Here is a 17,735-nt window from a genome sequence, read left to right on the forward strand (position 1 = left end):
TTATTTCACACTCACTTTATGATTCAGATACATAATGATGAATACATGTAAGGATACATACGCGTTGTATTTTTTCCCCCAATATGACTGTAGTTTGTGGCCACCAGTATTGATGGTTTAATGTGGTCTTTTGAATGGGTATAATCTTCATTTTCTATCATATGTTTTTCAGTATGTTTGGAAAGTTTTTAGTTTGTGTGAAAGACCCCATAAAAATGTTAAATGTCCACATAATTTTTTTTTTTACTTAAAAACCTCACAATAGTGAAAACCTTTAGGGTATGCCACATGAAGATCAGAACTTGTCTTTGCAACTCTGAAAATAGAAAACTCTTCTGGCAGTCTGTTGAAATGTGATCAAAGTAATTGTCACCTTCTGCTTGTGTGGTCAACACAAGGGTCATTCCACAAAAAGAGTGCCTCCTGATATTTTAAGTAGAACTTGTGCACTACTATTTAATTTGAAAAGTGTTACATTAATATATCACATGGGAAACTCAATAAATCAAACAATTGTATGAAATAAACTTTCTAAAGTGCAAAGATTCCCTCTGTGACTTTAAGGAGGAATTGAATCCACTTAATTAAGCTCAACATTTTTCTAAATGTTCACTATCATTGTAAAGCCAAAGTTATTTGGTTGCTTTGACAAAGTCATTCAAGAAGATTATTATTTCTTTGTGTGATTTATGTGGTTAATGGTTCATTTACTGTCTGTTCCTCATTTTAAAGTCATCCCTGTTACATGAACTGAACTCTCTTTTTAAGATGGTGAAACTATTACTTTTTTCGATCAAAAGAAATATTGAACATCTAATAGTCAAATCATAGTGTAAAAGCAGGTGAGCTGGTTCTACTCTGTTCGGCCATTTTCGGGTGTTTTGGAGTAGAAAACTGAGTGGGTCGAGCATAACATGTCAACTCTGTTACCAATAGATAGTCAGGCTAGAAATGTTTTCACAATTGCACTTTTTTTGTGAAGCTTACATTCAATTGATACTCCCACACAACAAGCTTCAATTCCCCCTGTCAAAGGGGGTTTCATGGCTGATTCAAGATGAAATTGTCAACCCTGTTAGGGTCAACCGTTACTTTATTTGGCACATAACAGGCAATTACTATAGTCATTTTTTTATTTAACCTCTGGAGATGGGAAAAACGTGTTTATGAAGTTGAACACGTGCTCTTTACAAAATAATGTTAAAATTAGGTGAAATCAAACGTTTTTTGGGACCAAGTTAAACTTCTCAAAAGGCACCGAATTGGTGACACTACCCTTCAATAGCCAGTCTCTGATTGAAGGCAAACAATGTGTTTCCATATTGGAGTGGAATCCAGGGTTAATTATTCCCAGCACATGCAGTACAACAGCCAGGCTGTCACTTCCTGGTGACTGGGCACAGGACTGAGGGGGTGGACGGGGCTGAGAGTGTTTAGAGACAGACAGGCAGGCGACTCTACATTAATCTATTTATGATAATGGTATATCCTCGCTGAACCTTGGCTAGAATAACCTTGATGTGGATAAATTGAAATGCAAAGTAATTATATATGGCATGAAAGACCACCCTTGATACTACTTAACATATTTTGTTTTTATACTGTATTAAGTGATCTTGTAAAATGCCCCATCCCATAACATGTTTTTTAAAATGGCCATCTATTGTCTTTCCTCAGCCCACACAGTGCCATTCTTGCCCCTGAACCAGTCGGAGGCGTTCTGCAGTCGATTTGAGAATGGCCAGTGGTACTGCTACATCATCTTGGTCCTCTTCACCTTTGCCCTGCCCCTGGGCATCCTGGGTAACGTGGCAGCGGTGCTAAACTATACCTGCTTCAGGAGGACCAGCAGTCTGTCCACCAGCAACGTGTTCCTACTCAACCTGGCCCTGTGTGACTCAGCCTGGACCCTCACCCTGCCCTTCACCATCTACTTCAGCCTCCAGAGGTCCTTCCACAGGGACATCCAGATCTTCTGCCAGCTCAAGAAGATCTTCTTCAACATCAACATCTACGGGAGTATCTTCTTCCTCACTCTGATCAGCTTTGACCGCTACGCCGGCACCGTGCACCCCATCAGCTCCCTCAGGTGGTGGGACGCTTGTAAAGCCAAGCTCTGCTGCGCCTGCGTCTGGATCTTCCTCTTCCTGGGCTGCATCCCTGAGCTCTTTGTGACCTTCGTCTTGCAGAGACCGGGGAACGTGACCGTGTGCATGGACCACATCCAGGGTCCGTTCGTCTTATTCAAAACCATGTCCATCATCAAGACTCTGGTGGGCTTCGCCTTGCCATTCAGTGTCATGCTGGTCTTCTACGGGATGACGGTGCAGGTTTTACGGGGCCTCCCTCGGGGGAAGAGGAGAGGTGGTGGGGGTCAGTGGGTGGGGAAGCCCCTGATGCTCATCACCGCCGCTCTGCTGGTGTTTGTGGTGTCCTTTGTGCCCTACCACGTCATGATGATGACCCTGGTGTTTATGAGGATCAACGACCAGGTGACTCCGGCCAACGTGCACGTCCTCTATGCCTCTTATGAGTTCTTTGAGGCCATGTGTAGTGTGAGCAGCTGCCTGGACCCAGTGCTGTACATCCTAGCCAGTGACAGGTTCCAAAAGAGACTGCAGGCCCTCAGGAGGGGCCAATATAGGGGACTGTGCTGTAGGCGTAGCAGGAGGGTAGCGGTGGAGGGCTGACGAAGGATAGAGTCTCCTAGAATAGTTAGTTATCCTTATTCAATTAAATGAATTCATTAAATAAATAAAAAAATTGTGATCTAAAAATACACATATTGACATGTCTCTGAGAGATTGCCTCTCACAACAGATATGCCAACCAAGTGTCTGTGTTCATCTAAAGAGCCAGAAAAAAGGGCTGAAAAAATGGGCCCTTTGCCAGAATTGAACATGTTCAAGATAAAACAGAAACGGTAATGAGAGGAAATGTTGCGGTTGGGGAACTCAATATCCTCTGACATCAGAGATGCACTGACACAGAACACAGTGCCTTCAGAAAGCATTCACATCCCTTGACTTTGTCCACATTGTTTTACAAAGTGTGATTAAAATGGATTTAATTGCCATCTTTCTTCAACGATCTACACTAGAGGTCGACCGATTTATCAGAATGGCCGATTAATTAGGGCCGATTTCAAGTGTTCAACAATTGGAAATCTGTATTTTTGGACACTGATTTGGCCATTTTCTTTTTTTTTACACTTTTATTTAACTAGGCAAGTCAGTTAAAAACACATTCTTATTTTCAATGCCGGCCCTAGGAACGGTGGGTTAACTGCCTTGTTCAGGGGCAGAACGAGAGATTTTTACCTTGTCAGCTCGGGGATTCAATCTTGCAACCTTACAGTTAACTAGTCCAACGCTCTAACCACCTGCCTCACATTGCACTCCACGAGGAGACTGCCTGTTACGCGAATGCAGTAAGAAGCCAAGGTAAGTTGCTAGCTAGCATTAAACTTACCTTATAAAAAACAATCAATCAATCATAATCACTAATTAACTACACATGGTTGATGATAGTACTAGTTTATCTAGCGTGTCCTGCGTTGCATATAATCGATGCAGTGAATATTCGCGAACCTAACCATAAACATCAATGTCTTTCTTAAAATCAATACACAAGTATATATTTTTAAACCTGCATATTTAGTTAATATTGCCTGCTAACATGAATTTATTTTAACTAGGTAAGTTGTGTCACTTCTCTTGCAACAGAGTCAGGGTATATGCAGCAGTTTGGGCCGCCTGGCTCGTTGCGAACTGTGTGAAGACTATTTCTTCCTAACAAAGACAGCCAACTTCGCCAAACGGGGATGATTTAACAAAAGTGCATTTGCGAAAAAAGCACAATCGTTGCACGACTGTACCTAACCATAAACACCAATGCCTTTCTTAAAATCAATACACAGAAGTATATATTTTTAAACCTGTATATTTAGCTAAAAGAAATCCAGGTTAGCAGGCAATATTAACCAGGTGAAATTGTGTCACTTCTCTTGTGTTCATTGCACGCAGAGTCAGATTATATGCAACAGTTTGGGCCGCCTGGCTCTTTGCGAACTAATTTGCCAGAATTGTACATAATTAGAACATACCATTGAAGGTTGTGCAATGTAACAGAAGAGCGTCTGCTAAGAGCGTCTGCTAAATGACTTAAATGTAAATGTAAATGTAATTTAGACTTATGGATGCCACACGTTAGATAAAATACGGAACGGTTCCGTATTTCACTGAAATAATAAACTTTTGTTTTCGAAATGATAGTTTCCAGATTCGACCATATTAATAACCTAAGGCTCGTATTTCTGTGTGTTATTATGTTATAATTAAGTCTATGATTTGATAGAGCAGTCTGACTGAGCGATGGTAGGCACCAGCAGGCTCGTAAGCATTCATTCAAACAGCACTTTTGTGCGTTTTGCCAGCAGCTCTTCGCAATGCTTCAAGCATTGAGCTGTTTAGGACTTCAAGCCTATCAACTCCTGAGATCAGGCTGGTGTAACCGATGTGAAATGGCTAGCTAGTTAGCGGGGTGCGTGCTAATAGCGTTTCAAACGTCACTCGCTCTGAGACTTGAAGTAGTTGTTCCCCTTACTCTGCAAGGCTTTTGTGGAGCGATGGGTAACACTGCTTCGAGGGTGGGTTCCTGGTCGAGCCCAGGGAGGAGCGAGGAGAGGGAAGGAAGCTATAATGTTACACTGGCAATACTAAAGTTCCTATAAGAACATCCAATAGTCAAAGGCATATGAAATACAAATGGTATAGAGGGAAATAGTCCTATAAATACTATATTAACTACAACCTAAAACCTCTTACCGTGGAATATTGAAGTCTCATGTTAAAAGGAACCACTAGCTTTCATATGTTCTCATGTTCGGAGCAAGGAACATAGACGTTAGTTTTCTTACATGGTACATATTGCACTTTTACTTTCTTCTCCAACACTTTGTTTTTGCATTATTTAAACCAAATTGAACATGTTTCATTATTTATTTGAGGCTAAATTGATTTTATTGATGTATTATATTAAGTTAAAATAAGTGTTAATTCAGTGTTGTTGTAATTGTCATTATTACAAATAAATAAATAAAAATCGGCAGATTAATCGGTATCAGCTTTTTTGGTCCTCCAATAATCGGTATCGGTATTGGCGTTCAAAAATCATAATAGGTCTAAGTGTTCAACCCCCTGAGTCAATCCATGTTAGATTCACCTTTGGCAGCGATCACAGCTGTGAGTCTTTCTGGGTAAGTCTATAAGAGCTTTCCACACCTGGATTGTGTAACATTTGCCCATGAATCTTTTCAAAATTCTTCAAGCTCTGTCAAATTGGTTGTTGATCATTGCTAGACAACCATTTTATTTCAGGTCTTGCCATAGATTTTCAAGCAGATTTACGTCAAAACTGTAACTTGGCCACTCAGGAACATTCACTGTCTTCTTGGTAAGCAGCTCTTATGTAGATTTGGTCTTGTGTTCAGGTTATTGTCCTGATGAAAGGTGAATTAATCTCACAGTCTGATGGAAAGCAGACTAACCCAGGTTTTTCACTAGGATTTTGTCAGTACTTAGCTCCATTCCTTTTCTTTTTTATCCTGAAAAACTCCCGTCCTTAACGATTACAAGCATTCCCATAACATGATGCACCCACCATTATGTTTGGAAATATGGAGAGTGGTCACAGTACATTCGGAAAGTGTTCAGATCCTTTCAATTTTCCACATTTTCTTACATTACAGCCTCATTCTAAAAACAATTAAATATTATTTTTTACTCAATATACACACACAATACCCCAATAATGACAAAGTGAAAACAAGTTTAGACATTTTTGCACATGTATTAAATATAAAAAACTGAAATACTTTATTTACATAAGTATTCAGACCCTTTGCTATGAGACTCAAAATTGAGCTCAGGTGCATCCTGTTTCCATTGATCATCCTTGAGATGTTTCTACAACTTGATTGGAGTCCACCTGTGGTAAATTTAATTGATTGGACATGACTTGGAAAGGCACAAACCTGTCTATATAAGGTCCCACAGTTGACAGTGCACGTCTGAGCAAAAACCAAACCATGAGGTTGAAGGAATTTTCCGTAGCGCTCTGAGACAGGATTATGTCGAGGCACATATCTGGGGAAGAGTACCAAAACATTTCTGCAGCATTGAAGGTCCCCAAGAACACAGTGGCCTCCATCATTCTTAAATGGAAGAAGTTTGGAAACACCAAGACTCTTCCTAGAGCTGGCAGCCTGGCCAAACTGAGAAATCAGGGGAGGGAGGTGACCAAGAACCTGATGGTCACTCTGACAGAGCTCCAGAGTTCCTCTGTGGAGATGGGCGAACCTTCCAGAAGGACAACCATCTCTGCAGGACTTCATCAATCGGGCCTTTATGGTAGAATGACGAGATTGGAGATGTTGGTTAGAGCTGCCTTGGAGCAAAAACACTCACAAAATTATGAGTTTGCTATTCACAAGAAGCATTGCATGATGTGAACCATGCCTCAAACAAAAGAGATCTCAGAAGACCTGAGATTAAGAATTGTTGACTTGCATAAAGCTGGAAAGGGTTACAAAAGTATCTCTGAAAGCCTTGATGTTCATCAGTCCATGGTAAGGCAAATTGTCTATAAACGGAGAAAGTTCAGCACTGTTGCTACTCTCCTGCAAAGATGACTGTTTGTAAGTCGCTCTGGATAAGAGCGTCTGCTAAATGACTTAAATGTAAATGTAAATGTAATGACTGCAAAAGCACAGCGCAGAATGCTCAATGTTAAGAAGAATCCTAGAGTGTCAGCTAAAGACTTACAGAAATCTCTGGAACATGCTAACATCTCTGTTGAAGAACCTACGATACGTAAAACACTAAACAAGATTGGTGTTCATGGAAGGACACCACGGAAGAAACCACTGCTGTCCCCCAAAAAACATTGCCGCTCGTCTAAAGATGGCAAAAGTGCACCTGTGTGGAGTAAAAAAGGAACAGCACACCAACATCAAAACCAGTATGGTGGAGGGAGCATCATGGTTTGGGGCTGCTTTGCTGCCTCAGGGCCTGGACAGCTTGCTATCAGCGACGGAAAAATAAATTCCCAAGTTTATCAAGACATTTTGCAGGAGAATGTTAGACTATCTGTCCCCCAATTGAAGCTCAACAGAAGTTGGGTGATACAACAGGACGACCACCCAAAACACAGAACTAAATCAACAACAGAATGGCTTCAACTGAAGAAAATGCGCCTTCTGGAGTGGTCCAATCAGAGTCCTGACCTCAACCGTTTGAGATGCTGTGGCATGATCTCAAGAGAACATTTCACACCAGACATCCCAAGAATATTGCTGAACTGAAACAGTTTTGTATAGAGGAATGTTCCAAAATTCCTCCTGACCGTTGTGCAGGTCTGATGCCCAACTATAGAAAACATTTGGTTGAGGTTATTGCTGCCAAAGGAGGGTCAACCAGTTATTAAATCCAAGGGTTCACATACTTTTTCTTTCAACTGTATGTGTAGGGTACAAGATGAGGTGGTCATTCAAAAATCACAGTAAACACTATTATTGCACACAGTGAGTCCATGCAACTTATTATGCGACTTGTTACTCCTGAACTTATTGTGGCTTGCCATAACAAAGGGGTTGAATACTTTTATTTAACCTTTAACGAGGCAAGTCAGATAAGAACAAATTATTGTATACAATGACGGCCTACCCCAGCCAAACCATCCCCTAACCCAGATGACCCTGGGCCGATTGTGCACCGCCCTAACCCGGGACTCCCAATCCCAGCCGGTTATGATACAGCCTGGAATTGAACCAGGGTCTGTAGTGACGCCTCTAATACTGAGATGCAGTGCCTTATAGACCGCTGCGCTACTCGGGAGCCCAACTCATATGACATTATGGGGTATTGTGGGTAGGCCAGTGACAGAAATCTATATTTAATCAATTTTAAATTAAGGCTGTAACACAACAAAATATGGAAAATGCCAAGGGGTGTGAATACTTTCTGAAAGCACTGTAGGCTACTGCAGTCACAGACTGTTATTGTCACAGTGTTCCAGAGGAATAAAAACACCAACTGATCAAATATTTAGCTGCCAGTGACAGGGCACCGAGCTGGACATGGAATCAACCCAGGCATGAGATCAAATATTGAGCTTTGAAAAAAACAACCTTAGATTAATAAAGATATCAGGACTTAATTTAATCAATCTATAGCCGACATACAGCCTTCAGATAGCCGACCTACCACAGCTTCTCCTTTTCCATCCCACATAAGATATAAACAACCCAATTAATTTACTTACTGTTGGGTCTATAACTGTGTGTCCTGTTTTGTGGTATTGCACCATCAAGTGGTTGTTTGTCCACTCAAACACATCCAGAACAACCATTACTGCCCACCTTAGAGACCATAAAACAGATAACTTCCCTTTAACACAATCCCACATGGGCTGGATAGGAGAGAGAGAGCCCTGCTTCACTCCGCCTGGATATCTGAGTTCACACTGCAGCCCCGTCATCCATCACACCGCCAGCTGTGTTACACTCGCCACGGGAATTACCATGACAACAGCGCCAGGGTCCTCAGAGCTACAGCCCACGGTAACTACAAGTCTTCCCAATAAATCAGACACAGGCGGACAGATGTGGCAACTCGCCCTCCTCTCTCTCTCTAACTCTCACCTTCCCGTTCTCCCCCCTTCCATCTCTCTATCCCTCCCTCCACTGAGAGATGGAAGGCAGCACTTCCAGCGCCTGGCTGAGGCTGCTTCAGAGACGGCTGACTGGCCGAGCTAAGCTACTGTCAGAGAGGCTTGTTAAATCATTTCCCCAGTCATTTATGGCAAGGATAAGAGACTTCAATCATCCTAAGTAACCAAGCAATTTCCTTTGCCCATTTCATTTGTTTGCCTCCTCTCTCTCTCGCTCGCTCTCTCTCTCACACACACACACACAAACACCTGGACCGTTTTAATCTTTCATTCAAAGCAAATGGATGTTTCGAAGGAGTTTACTCTATGAAAAGAACACCTTTTTTGTTTTTTTTTGCTTTTCATTGTCAGAATACAGTACTAATGTTGTTACGTAAAGATCAACATTTGGTGAAAGCGGGGGTTAACTATTCATGTTGCAGTGTGGATGAACATCTTCACTATTTACAATTGATCTTGGACATTAAATATTCTGAGAAAGATAATGTGGTAGAGAATGTCCGCGCAAAATGCATAAAAAAAACGATTCGCTCTAAAACAACAACATGCCTATGTAGAAAGATAGTGGCACATTCCCCTCTGGCTCAATGCTCTGCTACACACATCAATATTACATTTACAACCCATCAGTCTCAACACAGCTGCAGTCTGCTGGTCCATGTCTTAAATGCACTGCTGTAAACCACATTAAAATCATAAGGGCATTGTTCAGTCCTGGCACTGGTACAATCCTCTGGTATTTAGTGTGAAAGGCCAGCATCTGAGGGCAACTAATAGAGGGAGGTCTGAACTGAACTGTTTCTGTATATTAAATAGAGGATACAATGAGGAGGCATAGGGTTATATACATTATATTTCACAGAGGCGCGCACACACACACACTTAAACAAACTCTGACACTTGGCCACCAGTAGCACCACACACAGAACAATCTTACCCATAATGCACCACTGTAACAACATGTGACAGGAACCAGGTGGCATCCCTGAGACTACAGCTACAGCCAAGGATCAGGATCAGGCAGGAGGAGCAGTGTTTCAAAGGCGAGGGCGCTTTGCTTTAACAACAGAACAACCACAGGCACCATTCACACCAGGTCATTGACATTAACTTGGATTTTTTTTTAATCCTAAATTGTCAAAGTCTAACAACAACAAGAAACTGGGTCTCCCATTTCAGTCTTTTCTCAAGCGGTTTATACTGTTCTGATTGGCGGTGTGAGCCGGAAAATCCACCACGATGACTCATATCAAAGAAGCCCTGTTCCCATAGTACTGAATGAAAGATGAATGATCTTGGTTTGACACAGTAAAAGGTACTTCCATGGTCGGTGGGATAGGCTTACTCCTGATAGGATGACTGGACTAATCCTAAACCAGGACCATTACTCTGCTCAATTTACAATGCTAAACATTCCCTGGGAACGCAAGCCTTGGAAAACGCACAGGAAACAAAGTGGCAGACATTATGTTCATCTGAAACTGGTGCGGCACAACAAAGAATGAGAAGCAGCTTCTATTTGCATTATCTTGATGAAAAGGTGCCTTGTTTTACGATGAAAGCTGGAAGCATTAAATACTGAGTGCTGGATCAGGGAAGACGGGGAACAAGTATGCTAGATGTACTGTACAACTACTGGTCAACCTGAAGAAGCACAGTGATGCCAAAATGTTACCCTATAAATGACTGGGAGGATATACATATGGAGTGTGTGACTCTCTTTGATTTTATAGTTTACAGTTTATTATCCCTTAGTCAGCACCTCTACACTAAATCATTTTATCTGGGTGTGCGCCAGCTCATGCTTTTTATTAACTACTGGTTAACAACACAGATGATGCAGAATACCAAATCTAATACAACCTCACATGGGCAGATAAAACCAATTCCCCATGTCCTCGTTTTATTTTTTAAAAGGTACAGAGGCAGCCAAGATCTCACTGAATGGCCAGAAGACATGCCACCCAATGGGAGAGCACATAGCCTTGAGTGGCTGGGTGAAAGAGCATAGGTTGTCCATGTGTCTGGGAGGTAGTCTTAACCCGCATAGTCTGTCACGAACCATCCATCACCTTGCGCTGTGTGCAGCGTGGCTGGCTGTGCTATCGGAGAATTAAAATCCAAACCCCCTCTGCTCTCACCACCTCCTCTCATTCCCCTAGATAGCAGCCAACGTTATTGCTAACACAACAAAAGCCGTGAATATTTGGAATGGGGACAAAGTATTGTGTCACAAATGCATTCATGTATGAGTGTGTTCCGGTTAAGTCACGTATAGTCCTCTGTGAAGAAGCCATATCGCCAGTGGGAGGGGGTGTAATTCACCGTAAAATGAGTGGTTGTGATATCCTGATTTTTCTAGGCCATCATAATGATAAATGATGCAGCGGAATGTGTCAGCAAGCAAAACAATGTCTGTTTTCCATTTAGTTACAAATTGATACTAATATCAGCATGAGTAACGCCATCTATTATGCAAGAAAGACAAGGAGCTTCATTTGGAAAAAGGAAATACCAGTGCTCAGATAAAGAGCTTGGCATTTACTGTACAAAGACTCTCATTACTATATAATACTTTTGTCCTATTTATTCTTCATAAATAAGATATTACTGTACATGTAGTGAAGTAGGTGTGCATGGCTACACATCATGTGCCTGTGTTAATGATACATCATGGATGATATCTCTTCACACAAAGTGACCGTGGGCATCAGTGGCTCTTCTCTGTGCTCTGCTCGTCACTGATTTTTAGGATTACATAACAGCGTTGCAAATTTGTTGTGCTGAACGCCCCTTTGTCCCTCGCCATTGCTCTTCATTTTCAATTTCTATCTCTCCCTGCTTCTCTCTATCGCACACTCACTCAATCCCACACATACACCATCTGTTCCCTCTGCACTCTGTGCTGCTCTGCTCTGTGGCCTGTGAAGTGCATTAGTCCTACCTGGCTCCAGCTCTAAAAAGAGAGAGCCCAGCGAGCACATTTGGTTCCTTGGAAGTTGTGGGAGCGTATGTTTTTGGTTTCACATTGGTTGTGGGAACGAAGCCATGTGTTTCCTGACCAGTAAAACATTCTGATAACAGGAGTGAACATTTCACCTGTTCTGGGAACGTTTGTTTTTAGGTTGCAGGGGGTTTCTCAGAACAAGTTTTCCTGGGAGGTTTAATTAACGGTCTGATAATTAAAATGATAGGTTATTTGAAGGTAGTTAAACAACATTCTGAGAACATTCTCTAAATGTTGTGAAAGTTTTGTTATGGTTATTATTGAACAATTACTTAACACTAAAAACAACATTTTAAGGCTATTTGGAGGTTTTGGGATATCTTCATTAAAACGTTCACTGAATGTTTCAATAAGACCTTTAATAACACTGCTAGCTAAGTTTGGGTTACAAAGCTGTTCCTTTTTGTCTAATCAAACAGACCCCATTTCAAAGGAAACAAGCACCATTAAGATTAGGTGTGGCCAATTAGTGGTCGTGGTCATCACACATGAACACACTTTCCAAGATACAGAATGTTTATGTTTTTAAAAAATATTCTGAGAACGTTCTCTGAAGGTTACTAAAGTTTTCTTGTGGTTTTTATGGAACGTTTTCTTCATGTTCTAACAACGGAATTTAAGAGCTAATTTATGTTATTGTGAAGATTTCAAATTTTTAGAACATTCCCAGAACTAAATTTTAAAAAAGAGAGCCATACCCAGCTAACACACAACATTCTGAGAACCATATGTTTCTTAGAGGTTGGTGAGAGTGTGGTTGTCCTATGGTTATTTTGTATACAACCTTCCCATAACATTTCCTACAGGTTTTCTTGTGGTTTTATTTCAATGAATGTTCTCAAATTGTTCAGAGAACTTTAAGAAACAACGTTCTTCTGTGGGAATTTCAGTACAATGTATTCCTCATGGTTCTATTTAAAGCCATGTTATCAGAACATTCAGAGAATGTTAAGAAATAACGTTCTTCTGTGAGAATTTCTATACTTTTCTGCATGGTTCAATGTAAAGTTATTTTCTCAGTACATTAAGACAACATTCCACAAAAACCACAAGAAATCATTAGTAACAGTCCCCCAAAAAATCTAAGAATGTTATTTATAAAAATATGCGTTCCGTTCTCAGCATCAACAAAACTATCTATATCTTGTTAAGTGTGTTCAGGTGTGGTGACACCCACTAATTGGCCACACCTGATCTTAATGAGTGCTTGTTCCTTTGAAATAGGGTCTGTTTGAATAGACTAAAATGAACAGCTTTGTATGAATTTAAAAAACAAGTCATACTAGCTCCATCCTGGTAGTGCACTGGACTAATCCATTGGATAGAGAGCAGAAGATCATAGGTTCAAATCACACTGACCCCGTGCCACAACAAAAACAGAAATGTGTTTGCATGATTAATGCCTAATCAAATGAATTTCCATGTGTCCTATCGGTGCTTGGAGTTCAAAACTGTTGACCTTATTTTTTTCTCTCCCCCTAATCAGTAGTTTATCTTGTCCCATCACTGCAACTCCCGTATGGACTCGGGAGAGGTCAAGAGCCATGCATCCTCTGAAACACGAACCTGCCAAGCCACACTGCTTGCTTAACTTGGAAGTCAGCCACACCAATGTGTCAGAGGAAACACCGTACAACTGTGTCAACGTACATACGCTGGCCCGCGTGCGCAATGTGACAAGGACATCCCGGCCAGCCGGCCAAGCCCTCCCCTAATCCGGACGACACTGGGCCAATTGTGAGTCGCCTCATGGGTCTCCTGGTCACAGCCAGCTTTGACACAGCCCAGGATTGAACCCAGGTCTGTAGTGATGCCTCACACACTGCAGTGCCTTAGATCTCTGCGCCACTTGAGAGGCCCCTAGCTAGCAGTATTATTAAAAGTCTTATTGCAACATGTTCTCAGAATGTCATGTGCTAGCTGGGTATCCCACACCATTCCTAGAACATTGTGGTAAGGTTGTATGCAAAATAGCTATAGGACAACCACGCTCTCACCAAGCTCTAAAAAATATATGGTTCTCAGAACATTATGTGCTAGCTGGGTTTGAAAGGATTATAATAGAGACATGAGGTTTGGACCACAGGAGATTGGAGGCACCTTAATTGTGGAGGACGGGCTCATTGTAATGGCTGAAACAGAATCAATGGAATGATATCGAACCCATTCCATTCACTCCATTCTAGCCATTATTATGAGCCGTCCTCGCCTCAGCAAACTCCTGTGGTTTGGACCATTGGCTTTCTCAGAGGATTATCTACACAATTAACATATTATCTTACCCATTGGTCAAAATATTAGTTTTTGATTGGACATATGGTTCTCAGAACGTTATGTGCTAGCTGGGAAAGGACAGACAGTCTACTTTGCTTTCTGTTCTTTCTGTATACCCTGAAGCCCTGGGCTTTAAGTATAGAGCGCTGACCTGAATACACTGCCCTCAGAGGAAAGCCACACTGAGTACCGATTGAAGACCACGTGACAAGATTCCTAGCAATTATGAAAGATCAACAGAACTGTAGGGCTGTAAAAGCATTAAAAGATGCCTGCTTTTGTGTAGGAGTAAAAAAGCTAAGTGGATTCAAACTCTCACATTTAGTTCATATGAAAATTAACAGTGGAGGCATCCAGGTATAAAAAAAATAAGTAATTCAGAGGATAATTCAATAGATTAAGGCTTGGAAGATGTGGAAGGACAGAGCAGCTATCAGAAATATACCCATTCATTAGCATAGAGGAAGCATAATGGGAATGTTCCCTTTCCCGACTTAAGTGAAGACTACAATTCTAAATTTACAGAGCAGCAGCACATGGAATAGTCATGGTCCCCTCAGATTCTATTTATGCTCTGTGGAGACAGTCAGAGACCGGAGAGACTGTAGAAAGATCATCCATGCTGTGACCCCCACTAATTATAGGCATTAACATCTCATCTGAGGAAGAAGGCCCGGCCAATATCCCGGGTTAAGTGAGCGGGAAATGGAAGGAGTGAGTTACAGGAAGTCATCTGAGCCCTTTCACAGGGTAAACAGAGGAAGTGCCAAGGTAGGGTCACAGTCAGTGGCAGGTCTGTGATATGCAAAGGGGGAGGTGGGTGGGTGAGAAGGGAAGACAGAGGGGGGTGGCAGGGAGAAGTGGAGGGGGAGGTGTATGTAGTCTGAAAAGGGAGGAGAGAGGTAACAGAGTGCTGCTGTACTGTGTGGCTCAGTTGGCAAAGCATGGCACGTGCAATGCCAGGGTTGTGGGTTCGATTCCCATGGGGGAGCAGTACAAACATGTATGCATTCACAACTGTAAGTTGCACTGGATAAGAGCATTGGCTAAATGACAAAAATGTAAAGTGTAGAAAACATGTGGAAGGGGTGGAGGTATAGGTGGCATGGGAGTGAGGAGATAGGGGGTGGTGTGGGAGTGAGACAGAATGTGTGAGGTGACAGAAGAATGGAGGAGTTGAGGCTGATCAAATGCAGTAGAAGAGGATGGAGGAGTTGAGGCTGATCAAATGCAGTAGAAGAGGACAGGAGGATGGAGGAGTTGAGGCTGATCAAATGCAGTAGAAGAGGACAGGAGGATGGAGGAGTTGAGGCTGATCAAATGCAGTAGAAGAGGACAGGAGGATGGAGGAGTTGAGGCTGATCAAATGCAGTAGAAGAGGACAGGAGGATGGAGGAGTTGAGGCTGATCAAATGCAGTAGAAGAGGACAGGAGGATGGAGGAGTTGAGGCTGATCAAATGCAGTAGAAGGTAGAAAAGTGGTGGTATAATGTGTGTCAGTGTTTAGGATAGCAGGTGTTTCTTTCCCACATCACAAAAACAACTCATGAGAATGGATGGACTTTTCAGTTGTGTTTGTAGTAGGGCTGAACCCATTTAGTTGACTGGACGATTGTTTGATCTATAGGCTGTTGGTCAACCAAGATTATTTTAGTCGATCAGTGGCAAATATATATTTTTTAAATGTTATGACACATGATTCACTCCTGTCTCAGTGGACTAATCCATTGCGGAGGCCTCAGGGATGGCACACCAGTATCACCAGTAGTACATTTACTGTTAAATGCCATCATTTCTCATCTACAATGTTTGTTTGGTTACGGTCATTTCTGTTAATGCATTCAATATATTATTACAGTCTTACCGTTGTCATTGTAGGTGTTTGCAGAGCCCACAACCTAGGCTACACTTGTGAGAAAACATTTGTCAATTTATTCATTGTCTTTTGGTTGGAGTGCTCCTGTCAATGTTTAGTAAGGACACGCATAGAAGGGGGCCTAGACTACCTGGCCTGCACGCAAATGTAGACCTATAAAATGTACCCATTTGGGGATCTGATGGCATTTCTGATTGTCATTACTCACCACCACTGTGGAGCTTCTCAAAGTCATTTTTTCTTCGCCTCAAACAGCAAATAAACAAAGTCTGTTTTGCATCCATTGAGAATGATAATAGTTCCTCAAAGCAGCCTATTTGAAAAATATTTCCAGCTCTCTCTCTTTAGATAACGACTCAGCAGGAAAAGGGGGGAAATGTCATGCTCTGATCCGGTGGAAATGTCATAAAAAAAAAGGTCTACCTGATTACTTCTTATCTCTTACGCAAATAGTTTACGGAAACTCTGAGGGCCCAGAATATTTTATACAATGTTGCAAGTTAGCTGTAGCCAATGTGATGAATAGGATATGTTTTTACCTGCGGGCTGCAAATGTTTTTATTTGAGCTATTTTTACATATTGGCAAAGGCAATAGAAGTGACTTTTAGATTTATATAATTTTCCTTTAGATATAATTTTGATTAACCACATGACATTGATTTCAAGATATGAAGACTTTATTATAAATCAAATGAAACTGTTCCACAAAAAATGTGCATATTACAAAATGTGCAATCATCAGTAGATGAACCAGATCAGTAGAAATAGTAGGATAACGTGGCACTCCAAATGTAAAAGGTTGCCGACCGCTGGTGTAGCCTATTACCGACAACTTCAGGAGCTTAATGGCAGAATCAAACATAGGGTGTGTCTATATATGGAAAAATACACGTTTTCAAATTTCAACCAATCTATTGGTCGAAAGAACAGACAACTCTCGGTCGACCAAGATTTGTTTTTAGTCTGGGACAGCCCTAGTTTGTAGGGCTGCATTCTTCATTAAGGCGCGCATGACTTACCAAAGAGCCTGCGGTGGAATATGAACTTCCCGGCAAACATTCCGGTGACAATGGCCATCAGCCACGACATGACTTTCAGGACGCTCCATCCTCCGCCAGGATACTTGTTCACTATGAAGGAGAAGCAGTTTCCCACCACGATCATGTGAGCCTCCGTCTGGCTGTGGGAGACAGGGTCCTCGGCGAAGATGAGGAAGTTGCAGAAGGTGACGAGGTAGGCCACGAACAGACGGGACCATGGGTGCTGGAAATAATAGCGGAAGCAGGGATCTATATCCATTTTGAAGGACCCCAAGCCACAGTCCACCTGAAGAGGGAGAGAAGATCATTGCCTGAGTGAAATCCACAGTGGATTACAATGGAAACATTTCTGAGATTATAGAGGAAATAACAGATAAATCTGTCCAGATTGGTATTATTCTAAATTCAGACTACTCAGAATATTCTGTACTGTGATCATCATACCAAGAGCAGGACAGACAAGCAGTCCGTCATCCAGACTGAGATTATCTGAGAAAAACGTCAGGGAGAGGTCCTAACTCCCATCTATCAGTCTGCTCAACAGTGCAGCCTCAGAGCTTCGTCATGGTCGTCTACTCCTCAAAATGGTGTCCATTTGCATTTATTTTAGATTTCTCTTCTAATCCATTCATTTGCCAGGGATGCCCTTTGATTTCAGAGGTTCTCTAGAGACCCTTCCCTCAATCAATTAGATCATGTAAAAATACAGTGTCACACAAGGAAGTCTCTTGGAGCTCACATTAAGTGCTTAGTTGCACATCCCTCAGATTTAGCACCATCATGCTGATATTTTGGTTCCACTGCCGG

General features: G+C 41.8%; 1 protein-coding gene across 4 annotated transcripts in view; it reads right to left on the reverse strand.

Moving 5' to 3' along the window:
* The window catches only part of LOC118396541 (transmembrane protein 117-like), a 73,498-nt gene that overhangs the window by 54,435 nt on the left and 1,328 nt on the right, over positions 1-17,735 (reverse strand). For all 4 annotated transcript variants that reach the window (XM_035790799.2, XM_035790800.2, XM_035790801.2 and 1 more), the window contains exon 2: positions 16,908-17,214. In XM_035790799.2, coding sequence (XP_035646692.1) covers positions 16,908-17,187 — 280 coding nt within the window. In that variant the 5' untranslated portion in view covers positions 17,188-17,214. The remainder of the gene's footprint in view (positions 1-16,907; positions 17,215-17,735) is intronic.

Source organism: Oncorhynchus keta, chromosome 17 (assembly GCF_023373465.1).
Source record: "Oncorhynchus keta strain PuntledgeMale-10-30-2019 chromosome 17, Oket_V2, whole genome shotgun sequence".
NCBI lineage: Eukaryota > Metazoa > Chordata > Actinopteri > Salmoniformes > Salmonidae > Oncorhynchus > Oncorhynchus keta.